Source organism: Capricornis sumatraensis, chromosome 2, assembly GCF_032405125.1.
Source record: "Capricornis sumatraensis isolate serow.1 chromosome 2, serow.2, whole genome shotgun sequence".
NCBI lineage: Eukaryota > Metazoa > Chordata > Mammalia > Artiodactyla > Bovidae > Capricornis > Capricornis sumatraensis.
In genome coordinates, this window is record NC_091070.1 from 169,393,373 (window position 1) to 169,406,844 (window position 13,472).

Consider the following 13,472-nt stretch of genomic DNA (forward strand, 5'->3'; position numbering starts at 1 on the left):
AAAAGATCGCTTCTCAAGTTAAAGCAGAATATTTTAACCTAGTCTGTCTGACATGACTATTTTTACAGCTCTTAAAGTAGCCATGTAGAAATGTTAACAAAAATATTACACCTCATTACCAAGTAGTAATATGTATGGTAGATAGGAACCTTCACTACATCTGTGACCCCTGTCTTAGCCCTTGCCTCATAACCAAACTTCACTCAGTCTCTAACCCCATTACTAATTCTTGACCCATTTTTTTACTTCATCCATCCCTTATTACTGGATAATATAGTATATATTTTAAAGACCTGAAAGGTTTGTTTTTGTCATAAGGTACTCCCTGCAGGTAGAGAAAGATTAAAGTGGGTTAGACTTTCCCAAATCAGTATCCTGGGGAGGAAATAACGTATATATAAAAAAATACTCCCCTGGTCCAAAGATTTGGCAATACTAGATATTTAAAAATTAAGCAAATTTCTTTATTTTAGGACTTTTAAAGCTTTAATAGGTAGATGTGCACAGAGAATAACCTAAAACAGGAAATGGTACAGTACTTTTCAAACTTCTTTGATCAAAAATTCCTTTTGGATTTTCTTTCTTCATTTTCCTTTACTACCCTTATCAAGCTCCTAGAATTGTGGGAAACACTGTGTTTGGTATTTCTCTTAAAAGCTCTTCTCAATCACTCTTAGATTAGTAAAGTTGTTTAGGTGGTTGGGTAGAAGTAAGAGAAGTAATATACAAAACATTCAGAAACCTATCATGTAATACTCAATAAGTGCCTGAAAATATGTAAGTGCAATTCTGTAAAATCAGAAACAATAATTTCCTAACCAGAATTCTAAAATGAACCTTAATAAACTCAGAAGGAAGTTGATCATTGGGTAGGACTGTACAATCTGTAGTCATCTGAATGAAAAATCCTCGAGCAGAGCTAAAACTTGTCCTTAAAGGAAGACTGTATTTTTCCGCAAGCTGTGTTATCATTCCTAGTGGCCAGAAACAAGAAAAACAAAAACAAAAACAAAATGTTGTGAGTAAATCACTCTTCATGTTTAAAAAAGTCACTAACTTTTCTTTATTTATATACAAGTAGGAAGCTCTTATTACTCTTTTTCTTTTAACTGAAATATGAAAATGACAACCCAGTCCAGTATTCTTGCCTGGGAAATCCCATGGACAGAGGAGCTTGGCAGGCTACAGTCCATGGGGATGCAGTCAGACACAACTGGGCAACAGAGAGTGTGCATGCATGCGCACGCTCACACACACATAAACACACACACACACACGGTTTAAATACTGCATTAGTTTCATATGTACAACATAGTGATTCAGTAGGGTTTTTTGCAGATTATACTCCACTATAAGCTATTACAGACTGAACATACTTCTCTGTTATATAGTAAATTCTTACCACTTATCTATTTTATGTAGAGTAGTTTGAATCTGTTAATCCCACAGTCCTAATTTGTCCCTCTCTCCTTCCCTCTCCTTTTTGGTAACTATGAATCTGTTTTCTGTTTGTGAGTCTGCTCCCATTTTGCATATAGTTTAATTTGTATTGGTTTTTAGATGTCACATAAATGCGATATATAGTATTTGCCTTTGTCTGACTTATTTCACTAAGGCTAATATTCTCTACGTCCATCCATGTTGCTGCAACTGTCAATATTGTTCTTTTTTATGGCTTAATTATATTCTATTGTATATATACCACATTTTCTTAAGCTAGATGGGCACTTGTGTTTGTTCCATGTCTGTTAGGAACATGCTGTTAGGAACACTGGAGTGCATATATCTTTCCAAATTAGAATTTTTGTTTTTCCAGGATATATACCCAGAAGTATGATTGCTGGATCATACGGCAGTTCTATTTTCAGTTTTTTCAAGGAAGCTCTATACTGTTTTTCATAATGGCTGCAACAATTTACATTCCCATCAACAGGGCATGATGTTTCCTTTGTTATACTTTTAAACTCTAACAATTTTTGACATCTAAAATATGTGGTTAAGTATTCTTTTAAGAAAAAAACACTACAGTAAAAAGGTGGTCATTCAGAGAAATATTTTGAAAGTAAAGAAATTGCAAAAACCAAAATAATAAAACCAAAACTAGAGTTCAGTTCAGTTCAGTCTCTCAGTCGTGTTCGACCCCATGAATTGCAGCATGCCAGGCCTCCCTGTTCATCACCAACTCCCGGAGTTCACTCACACTCACACTCACATCCATTGAGTAGGTGATGCCATCCAGCCATCTCATCCTCTGTCGTCCCCTTCACCTCCTGCCACCAATCCCCCCCAGCATCATGAGTCAACTCTTCGCATGAGGTGGCCAAAGTACTGGAGTTTCACTTTTAGCATCATTCCTTCCAAAGAAATCCCAGGACTGATCTTCTTTAGAATGGACTGGTTGGATCTCCTTGCACTCCAAGGGACTCTCAAGAGTCTTCTCCAATACCACAGTTCAAAAGCATCAATTCTTCAGCCCTCAGCTTTCTTTACAGTCCAACTCTCACATCCATACATGACCACAGGAAAAGCCATAGCCTTGACTAGATGGACACTTGTTGGCAAAGTAATGTCTCTGCTTTTCAATATGCTATCTAGGTTTGTCATAACTTTCCTTCCAAGGAGTAAGCGTCTTTTAATTTCATGGCTGCAATCACCATCTGCAGTGATTTTGGAGCCCCCCAAAAAAAAGTCTGACACTGTTTCTACTGTTTCCCCATCTATTTCCCAAGAAGTGATGGAACCAGATGCCATGATCTTTGTTTTCTGAATGTTGAGCTTTAGGCCAACTTTTTCCCTCTCCTCTTTCACTTTCATCAAGAGGCTTTTTAGTTCCTCTTCACTTTCTACCATAAGGGTGGTGTCATCTGCATATCTGAGGTTATTGATATTTCTCCCGGCAATCTTGATTCCAGCTTGTGCTTCTTCCAGCCCAGCATTTCTCATGATGTACTCTGCATAGAAGTTAAATAAGTAGGGTGAGAATATACAGCCTTGACATACTCCTTTTCCTATTTGGAACCAGTCTGTTGTTCCATGTCCAGTTCTAACTGTTGCTTCCTGACCTGCATATAGGTTTCTCAAGAGGCAGGTCAGGTGATCTGGTATTCCCATCTCTTTCAGAATTTTCCGGTTTATTGTGATCCACAGAGTCAAAGGCTTTGGCATAGTCAGTAAAGTAGAAATAGATGCTTTTCTGGAACTCTCTTGCTTTTTCCATGATCCAGCGGATGTTGGCAATTTGATCTCTGGTTCTTCTGCCTTTTTGAAAACCAGCCTGAATATCTGGAAGTGCACGGTTCATGTATTGCTGAAGCCTGGCTTGGAGAATTTTGAGCATTACTTTACTATCATGTGCTGCTGCTGCTGCTGCTGCTGCTGCTGCTGCTAAGTCGCTGCAGTCATGTCCAATTCTGTGCAACCCCAGAGATGGCAGCCCATCAGGCTCCCCCATCCCTGGGATTTTCTAGGTAAGAACACTGGAGTGGGTTGCCATTTCCTTCTCCAATGCATGAAAGTGAAAAGTGAAAGTGAAGTCGCTCAGTCATGTCCAACCCTCAGCGACCCGATGGACTGCAGCCCACCAGGCTTCTCCATCCATGGGAGTTTCCAGGCAAGAGTACTGGAGTGGGTTGCCATGTGAGATGAGTGCAATTGTGTAATAGTCTGAGCATTCTTTGTCATTGCCTTTCTTTGGGATTGGAATGAAAACTGACCTTTTCCAGTCCTGTGGCCACTGCTGAGTTTTCCAGATTTACTGGCATATTGAGTGCAGCACTTTCACAGCATCATCTTTCAGGATTTGAAATAGCTCCACTGGAATTCCACCACCTCCATTAGCTTTGTTCCTAGTGATGCTTTCTAAGGCCCACTTGACTTCACATTCCAGGATGTCTGGCTCTAGATGAGTGATCATCGTGATTATCTTTGTCGTGAAGACCTTTTTTGTACAGTTCTGTATATTCTTGCCACTTCTTCTTAATATCTTCTGCTTCTGTTAGGTCCAGACCATTTCTGTCCTTTATCAAGCCCATCTTTGCATGAAATGTTCCCTTGGTATCTCTAACTTTCTTGAAGAGATCTCTATTCTTTCCCATTCTGTTCTTTTCCTCTATTTCTTTGCATTGATCATGGAGGAAGGCTTTCTAATCTCTTCTTGCTATTCTTTGGAACTCTGCATTCAGATGCTTATATCTTTCCTTTTCTCCTTTGCTTTCTGCTTTTCTTCTTTTCACAGCTATTTGTAAGGTCTCCCCAGACAGCCATTTTGCTTTTTTGCATTTCTTTTCCCTGGAGATGGTCTTGATCCCTGTCTCCTGTACAATGTCACAAACCTCCGTCCATAGTTCATCAGGCACTCTATCTATCAGATCTAGTCCCTTAAATCTATTTCTCACTTCCACTGCATAATCATAAGGGATTTGATTTAGGTCATACCTGAATGGTCTAGTGGTTTTCCCCCAGTATAACCTCTATGTTAGGAATATTGGAGTTTACTTAATATTTGTTTCACTTGTGTGATATTATACATAGAAAACCCTAAAGACTCTATCAAAGAAACATTGGTGAGTTAAATTAGAACTCACCAATGAATTCAATAAATTGCAGGATACAAAATTAATATACATAAATCTGTTAATTTGTACTTAGAAAGCTATAAGACACAGATGAAAGAAACTGAAGACAACATGGATAGAAAGATATATCATGTTCACTGATTGGAAGAATTAATATTGCTAAAATGACTACAGTACTGAAAAAAATGTTTAGATTCACTGCAATCCGTATCAAAATATCACTAGCCTTTTCCACAGAATAAGTCTAAAATTAGTATGGAAACACAAAAGACATTGAATAGCCAAAACAATCTAGAAAAAGAAAAACAAGCTGGAAGTATCATGTTTCTTGATTTCAAACTATACTGCAAAGCTCCAGTAATCAAAACAGTATGGTACCAACACAAAAACAGACACATAGATCAAAAGAACAGAGAACCCAGAAATGAATGCACACTGAGACGGGCAATTAACCTATGACAAAGGAGGCAAAAATACACAATAGTGAACACACAGCATCTTCAATAAATGGTGGTGGGAAAACTAGACAGCTACAAGAATTAAACTGGACTACTCTCACACCATGCACAAAAATAAATTCAAAATGGATTAAAGACTTAAATATAAAACTGGAAACTATAAAATTTCTAGAAGAAAACAGGCAGTAAGCTCTGACATCAGTCTTAGTAATACGTTTTTGGATGTGTCTGTTCATGCAAGGGAAATAAAAGCACAAATAAACAAATGGGACTATACCAAACTAATAACTTTTGTACAGTGAAGAAAATCATTAACAAAACAAAAAGGCTGCCTACTGAATGGGAGAAGACATTTGCAATGATATATCTTATAAGGGGTTAATATCCAAAATATACAATGAACTCATACAACTTAATATTAAAAAAAAAAAAATTCATTTAAAATCGGGCTGAAGATCTCAACAGACATTTTTCCAGAGAAGACATACAGATGGTCAACAGTCACATGAAAAGATGCTCAACATCAGTAATCATCACCAAAATGCAAATCAAAATCACAATGAGATATCACCTCACACCTATAGAATGACTATTACCAAAAAAGACAACAAAGAACAAGTGTTGGTGAAGATGTGGAGAAAACAAAACCCTGGTACACTGTTGGTGGGAATGTAAATTGGTGCAACTGCTACAGAAAAGTGTGGAGAGTTCTCAAAAACTTAAAAATAGGTAAATCAACTATACTTCAATAAAAATAAATATTTTTAAAAATCAAAGATAGAACTAACCATATGATCCAGCAATTCCACTCCTAGGTATTAAATAAAAATACACATCCTTTTGTTTGTTGCAGCATTGTTTACAATAGCCAAAATATGAAAGCAACCTTACTGCCCATCAATAGATGAATAAAGAAGTGGTGTGTGGGTATGTGTATTTGTTGTTGTTCAGTAGGTAAGTCATGTCCAACTTTTTTGTGACCCCACAGACTATAGCACACCAGCCTCCTCTGTCCAAGGGATTTCACAGGGAATCAGTACTGGAATAGGTTGCCATTTCCTTCTCCAGGGGATCTTCCCAGGGATCAAACCCTCATCTCCTGCATTGGCAGGCAGGTTCTTTAACACTGAACCACCCAGGGAAGCCTGTGTGTGTGTGTGTGTGTGTGTGTGTGTGTGTGTGCGTGTGCGTGTGCGTGTGCGTGTGCGTGCGCGTGCGCGTGCGCGCGCGCACGTGTGCGTGTGCGCGTGTGCGTGTGTATTATGCTATCATGTGGCTAACATCAGCCATAAAAAAATGAAATCTTGTCATTTGTGATAACATGGATAAGTGAAATAAGCCACACAAAGAAAGACAAATATTGTATGATTTCACTTATATGTGGAATCTAGAAAACAAAACAAATGAATAAACATAACTGAACAGAAACAATCATAGCTACAGAGAACAATCAGGTAGTTGTCAGAGGGAAGGAGGGGAAAGAAATAATGAGGGAAATTAAAAGGTATAAACTTCCAGGTGCAACACAAGTATGAAATGTGTACACTGTGGGTAATACAGTCAATAACTATGTAATATTTTCATATGGTGACAGATCATAACTAGACATGGTGATCATTTTGAAATGTATAGAAATACCGAATCACTATTTTGTGTAATAGGAACTAACATAATGTTGTAAGTCAATTATTCTTAAAAAAAAACAGAAAAAAAGAGATCAGATTTGAGGTTACCAGAGGCAGGGGTAAGGGGAGAGGGGATTAGACAAAGGCAGTCAAAAAGCACAAATTCTAGTTATAAGTAAGTACTAAAGATGCAATGAACAACATGATAAGCATAATTAACACTGCTATACATGGCTGGCTACAGTTCACTAAGAGGACACCACTAAGCAACTGAGCACATGGACGCACACAGCCATGCACACACGTTATATATGTAAGTTGTTAACAGAGTAATTTCTAAGAGTTCTTATCACAGGAAAAAATATTATTTTATTATTTAATTTTATATCCATATTAGCATAGATGTTCATTAAACTTATTGTGATAATCATTTCATGAGGTATATAAATCAAATTATTATTATGTATACTGTAAACTTATACAGTGCTGTATATAAATTATCTCAATAAAGCTAGAAAGAAAATAAAAGGAAAAAATTTATATAAATTATTGCAATAATTAATTCACAATAAGAAATTCCCTCTAAAAAGCATACTTTACAAGGCAAAATATTCCAAAAAGGAAATAGGTGTTTCATCACATAAAATTCCTAAAACGTCCAAATCTTCCTATCAATTGCACACTCACTACAGAGTTCTAAATTTCTAAATTTATATTTTTAACATGATGACCATTAACTATTTGAATATTACTTGAAAAAACTAACAGTTTTATTCCTCAAAATGGTTCGTCCAAGAATTTTCTTGTTTTTCTCAGTAGTATCACCATTCTCAGGCTAATCATTTCAATTAGCACCAATGGCTACATCTCTCTTTACTTTACCATGGCCATATCTACTCAATGATTAACTCTTATCAATTCTTCCTTTAACCTTCATATTTCTCTTTTCTCATATACACCTGCTGTGTTAACTTGTAGTAGCTTAAAATAGTTCCTCTTTCTGTTGCTCCATTCAAACTCATTCAACACATCTTCCTGATCAATTTCACTCCACAGAGCAAAAATATCTCACTGCCTCTACATTCTCCTTGGGAAAAACCTCCAAACTGACCTTCAAAAACTAAATTCTGATCCTCAGACTACATTTCTGACCATATTATCTCTTACTAGTTCTGTAAGGAAATGCCTTATTCCATCCTAACAAATTTCCTCACTCATCCTCTAAGGTTTCTTCAGGCCATTGTGCTTTAGTTTGTACTAAACTAACGTACAAAAAAAGAAAGAGGGGGTGGAATTCCTTTTTAGGCAATTTTATGTACTAAAAACATTCCCATCTTGTATGCCTCCACACCCAGTCATTCTCTGATCCCTCTATTTTTTCTTCATTTACCTTATATCTATGTGAAATTATGCACTATATATAATTAATATACTTTATATAGCAATATGGATACACACATATATATACATAAATATGTTTGTGTGTTTATTACCTGTCTCTACTATTATTATAGCTTTATGAGGACAGGGAATTTGTTCTGTTCACTATGTATTCCCAGTACCTAGGAGATTTTTTACTAAGAGATTTTACTAGGATTTTTTACTATATTTACTAGGAGATTAATAAACTCATTAAATGAATTACTGTACTGGCTTGCAAATACTGCCTGTCCCAGACAAAAATATCTCTTCCTCCACTGAAACTCATTAGCACTGATAGACAGTATTTTTCACGTAATTTATATGCAACATTGTACTAAGGTAAAAACTACTCTCCCAGCGTTCATGTAACCCTATATTTAAATTTGAAGACACTCTATATTTAACTTTGGAGAAAAGAAGTGATACATTTTAACATTTTGAGATCTTTATTTTTTTTTTAAAGGCTCCTTAGATGATAATACATTTTAATCTTATCTGTTGTTATGGTAACAAAAAATAAAATTAAACTATGCCTGGTTAATATCATCAGCAAAAAAAAAAAAGCATGTCCTAAAACAGTTAGCTTTATTTCTAAAAATCAGAAAACATATGCTCAAGTACTTAAACTACCTGCTATGTCATCTACAATCTCTGTATATGTTCTTCTGGCTATGTCAAGAAATTCATTTATGTTAGACCTCACTGCATAGCACTTCTGAGTCCTCATGTTCAGGCATCCCTTCATGTATCTTGCATCATCATTAATTACTGTTTTAATCTTGTCAAGTATGATTCCAAACCTGAAAATGAAATTATAGGTAATAAGTCAGTTATTTTAATTTGCAATTTGAATATGTTAATGATAGCAAATATATATTCTTAAAATTACTGTTGAAAATCATTTTGCAAATAAATAGTTAATAATATAGATATGAAACTATATAAGTTAGGACTCTGACTACACCAATTTTAAACTATTTTGTCAGTCCTAAGTACTTCCCTAAAAAAATGACATCACCAAGGATAATCCTACAATGGCTAGTAGATCTCCCAAACTATACATACTAATTGTGTGTGTGAATATAAAAATATATCCCTGAATCACTATTATAAAATTCTGGTTTCATGCTCGTTGGCTCATTTAACATTTACTTATACCATGAGTATTGTGTTAGGTGCAGGGAGTCAAAGAAGAATTAACATAGGGTTCTTGCCCTCAGCTAGGGCAAGAGAGACCAAACATATTGTGAGACAGTATAACAACTTACTATAGTGATCATGCAAACTATAAGTCTGATAATACCTATTTTCCTAACCTTTTATTTTATTCTGTTCTATATCTATCTGTAATAATTCAGTTATATTATTAACCTCATTTTGTGACCTCACACAAGGTGAGAATCTTGAATCAATAAAATAACCATTTTTAAGTATCATGAGTCTTTTTGGTCAAGGAACAAGGTGCCACTGCTAAACACAATACTAAAATTAAACTGTAATTAGATATTACTCAGTATTCATATAGACTGTTTTTGTTAATTAGGTCCTTATGATTTAACATAAGAGACTAATATATTTTTAGATTTGCAAGTTTTTCCATGGAGAATAGCTTAAAAAAGAAACATCAAAATTTTGCATGATTCCAATTTTTAATGCTATTCTAATTGTCCACTAACAAAAATTATGCTGTTACCCTATCATTATTTATAAAATGTAATATATAAATAAATTTTTAATAAATAAAGTTTTTGTTAACCAACACTTAAGTAATTGTCCTACAGAATACAAATAGAGTTCTTAAAATCAGTAAAGATCAGGAAGAAAGGAATAATCTGCTATTTTATTAACAGTTGAATGACAAAGACCTCTTATCTTCCAAGGAACCATAATAAGCTCTTAATAAAGGTGTGTTACAGTTCTTCAGAGTAATCTATTAAAGAATAAGATAAACATAGTTAAGGATAATAAATTACAACATTATTGAAACAAAACATTTAGACTTGTTTAGTACTTTACATTTTACCAAGTACTTTCTTGCTTCATTTTCTTATTTATATACTCATAAAAGATATTTTATGTATGCAGGTGAAAACATTGTATCTGGCCCATTTTCAGATAAAGAGCACATGGTTAAACAGTACCATCCACTGGTTTACTATTATGACTTATTTTTCTTGTTTCCTAACTAATCACTAACTTTAAACTACTTATTGTCAATAGTAACTTAAACAGTTATCATTATATATTCTGAGTATTCTATGTATAATTCCAAAATGTGGGTTAAATGTACATTAAACTAAAAAAGGGTTTTGCATGTTGGTAAATAGAGCAAGTTCTCCATTCTTATATGACAAAAGTAGGGATTCTTATTTTGCTTAATGGAAACTATGTGTGGTCACTATTTGAATAAACAGAAAACAGTAGAAAATATAGACAATCTGATTTTTACCTTATTTTAGTTTTCTATGAGACAATGGCAAAAGTAACTTTTTTGGTTTTTAATAGAAAAATAATATTTACATACCAACAAAAACAAGTAATTCATAAAAGCATAAAGAAACACATTTATTATTCTATCATACCTCCAAAGACAAGTATTATGGTATATATGCTATCACTTTTTCATATCAAAAATTTATATCATTATATGATCCTTTTCTCCACCACTTAATACCACATCATAAGCATTAGAAACCCTTCATGGTAAACATTTTTAATAAGTCATAATATTCCACCTGTGGAAAGTAAATAGTCATTTCCCCTAATTATTACAGATCTACACCATGTACAGTAATATAAACAATGCTGCAATGACCATCACTGGACATAAATATTGGTCAACATTTCTTAACAGTTCTTTTGAATAGATTTCTATAATGTTTTGATGTCTGATGTTCTGAACAGCATCAAAACATATGATATATGTCATAAAGCATTCCTATAAGGTATGCATAATTTTTACTCCTACCAGCTATCTATGAAATTGCCTGTCTCATTGTTCTCACATTAGCAGTAAGTTGAATCCATTAAGAAAAAAACTATTAATTTGCATTTCTTTGACTAGTAAGGTTGAACATTTTTTGATACTACTTATTAACTACTTGGTTCCATTTTTTGGCATTTTCCACATTTCCATTGGCACACCAGTATTTTCTCATAAAATTACATAAGTTTTATGATAATAGAAAGATTTTCTGTCATTTGTGATAACATTTTCCTAACTTTGTCATTTTGACTTTGCCTTAGATATATCAAAGTTTGAAATTTTGTGTTTCATCAGCTATCAGTTTGGGGGGATGATTTATTATACTTCTTTCATTCTAAGAAAGATGACAACACTTTTGGAATATTTTGCCAAATCGTTGTATGTGTCTGTAGTAAAATAAAGTTTATAACAAAATTTTTCTACACTTTTCATTATTTTTTATTTTTAAAAAGTGATTCTTCTTTGTCTTTTAATTCAAAGTTTTTCAAATGTTTTATACCATATAGAATTTAAAAATAGATGAGAAAAATCACCATTTTGTAACCATCACAGTTATATCAGGTAAGAGTCATTAATAAATACCAAAATCAAGGGGTGAAAGTTTGACAGGGACCAGTAAATTTACCCAGTCTCAAGGTATCTCTCCACAGATTACTTGTAACTTTATAGTGAAGTAATTAATCAAAGTTATTATCACCAAGAAGGAAAAAGTGACATGTGCCTCTTGATACTGAGAAAAATACAACATTGCTCACAGAGTACTACTGTCAAACATGTATAAGCCAAATTTAATCATGAAGAAACAATCACACAAACAGGAATATCCTATTAACCAACTGGCCCTTACTCTTCAAGATGTCAGTATCATGAAAGACAAAAAAAGGCTGAAAAACTTTTCAGAAGTATAAGGAACCATGACATTAGATACAATGCCTGGTCCTGGACTGGATCCTCTATTGGGGAAAAAAAAAAAAATTACCATAAAGAACAATATTAGAACAATTGGAAAAATGTGAATACAGTATAGGCTATGCATAGTTTACAGTTAATCCTTGAACAATACGGGTTTGAAGTGTCTGTGCCGGTCCACTCATGGGTGCATTTTTTTCAATTGTAAATACTACAGTACCACATGATCTGCAGTTAACTGCATTTATAGATGTAGAACTGCAGATATGGAGGAACTGTGGACACTGAGGAGCTGAATATACAAAGAGCAACAATAAGTTATAGGTGGAATTTCAACTGTAGGGAGGGTGCCCTGACCTTCATGCTGTGTAATAGTCAACTGCAATAGTATTTTATCAGCGTTAGATATCCTGAATTTTTAAATTATATTGTAGTGATGCTAGAGAACATCTTTGTTCATAGGACATATGCACTTTAGAATGCAATTCATTCTCAAATTGTTCATTAAGAGTAATAATAAAGATAATAATATGTGTGTGTGCCGTGTGTGGAAAGAGAGAAAAGATGGAAATTCATTATTCTATTCTTAAAACACTCTAAATGTGAAATTTTTTCAAAACAAAAACTTTTAAAAAACTGATGCTAGACATGTTTTGTATAAGACACACACATATAAATTACCTTTAAAGGATCCACAAGTTCCAAGGTATGTTTTAGGTATATTAAATTTGTTATCTTTGATTCAGCTGCATTAACCTATTCAGACAAAAATCCAAATGTGGACACCATAAATACTTAATATGTGAATGAATTTTCCTTTTGAACATTCCACACCTACATTTTCCAAACATTTTTATTTATTAACCTAGGCAGGAGAACCACCTAGGTCTGGGGTCATCAATGGCCTAGTAGGAACCAGGCCACACACCAGGAAGTGACTGGTAGGTAAGCAAGCAGTTTCATCTGTATTTACAGACACTCTCCACTGCTTGCATTACTTTCTGAGCTTTAAATCCTGTAAGAGGAGCAGTGGCATTAAGATTCTCATGGGAGTGTGAACCCTACCCACTGTGAACTATGAATATAAGGCACTCTATATAAGAATCTCAATGCCTGATGATCTGAGGAAGAACTGATGTGGTGATGTTAGCGGTGGGGAATGGCGACAAATATAGATTATCATTGGCAGATAGGTTTGACTGCACAGAAGATATATATATGACATGAAGCAAGCATGATGTGCTGTGCTTAAGTCTCTCAGTCATGTCCGACTCTTTGAGGCCCCAAGGACTGTAGCCCACCATGCTCCTCTGTCCATGACATTCTCCAGGCAAGAATACTGGAGTGGAACCCTATCCCTTCTCCAGGGGATTTTCCCAACCCAGGGATTGAGCCCAGGTCTCCCATATTGCAGGCAGATTCTTTACCATCTGAGCCACCAGGGAAACCACCATAGTAAATCAATTGCTTGCAGACTCATCAAAACCTTATCATTGAG

General features: G+C 34.6%; 1 protein-coding gene across 1 annotated transcript in view; it reads right to left on the bottom strand.

The window, feature by feature from the left end:
* The window catches only part of MSH4 (mutS homolog 4), an 85,241-nt gene that overhangs the window by 25,367 nt on the left and 46,402 nt on the right, over window positions 1-13,472 (bottom strand). Inside the window, exons 9-12 of the mRNA XM_068966161.1 lie at window positions 12,656-12,730; window positions 9,945-10,009; window positions 8,710-8,879; window positions 838-974 (exon numbers count right to left, since the gene is read on the bottom strand). Coding sequence (XP_068822262.1) covers window positions 838-974; window positions 8,710-8,879; window positions 9,945-10,009; window positions 12,656-12,730 — 447 coding nt within the window. The remainder of the gene's footprint in view (window positions 1-837; window positions 975-8,709; window positions 8,880-9,944; window positions 10,010-12,655; window positions 12,731-13,472) is intronic.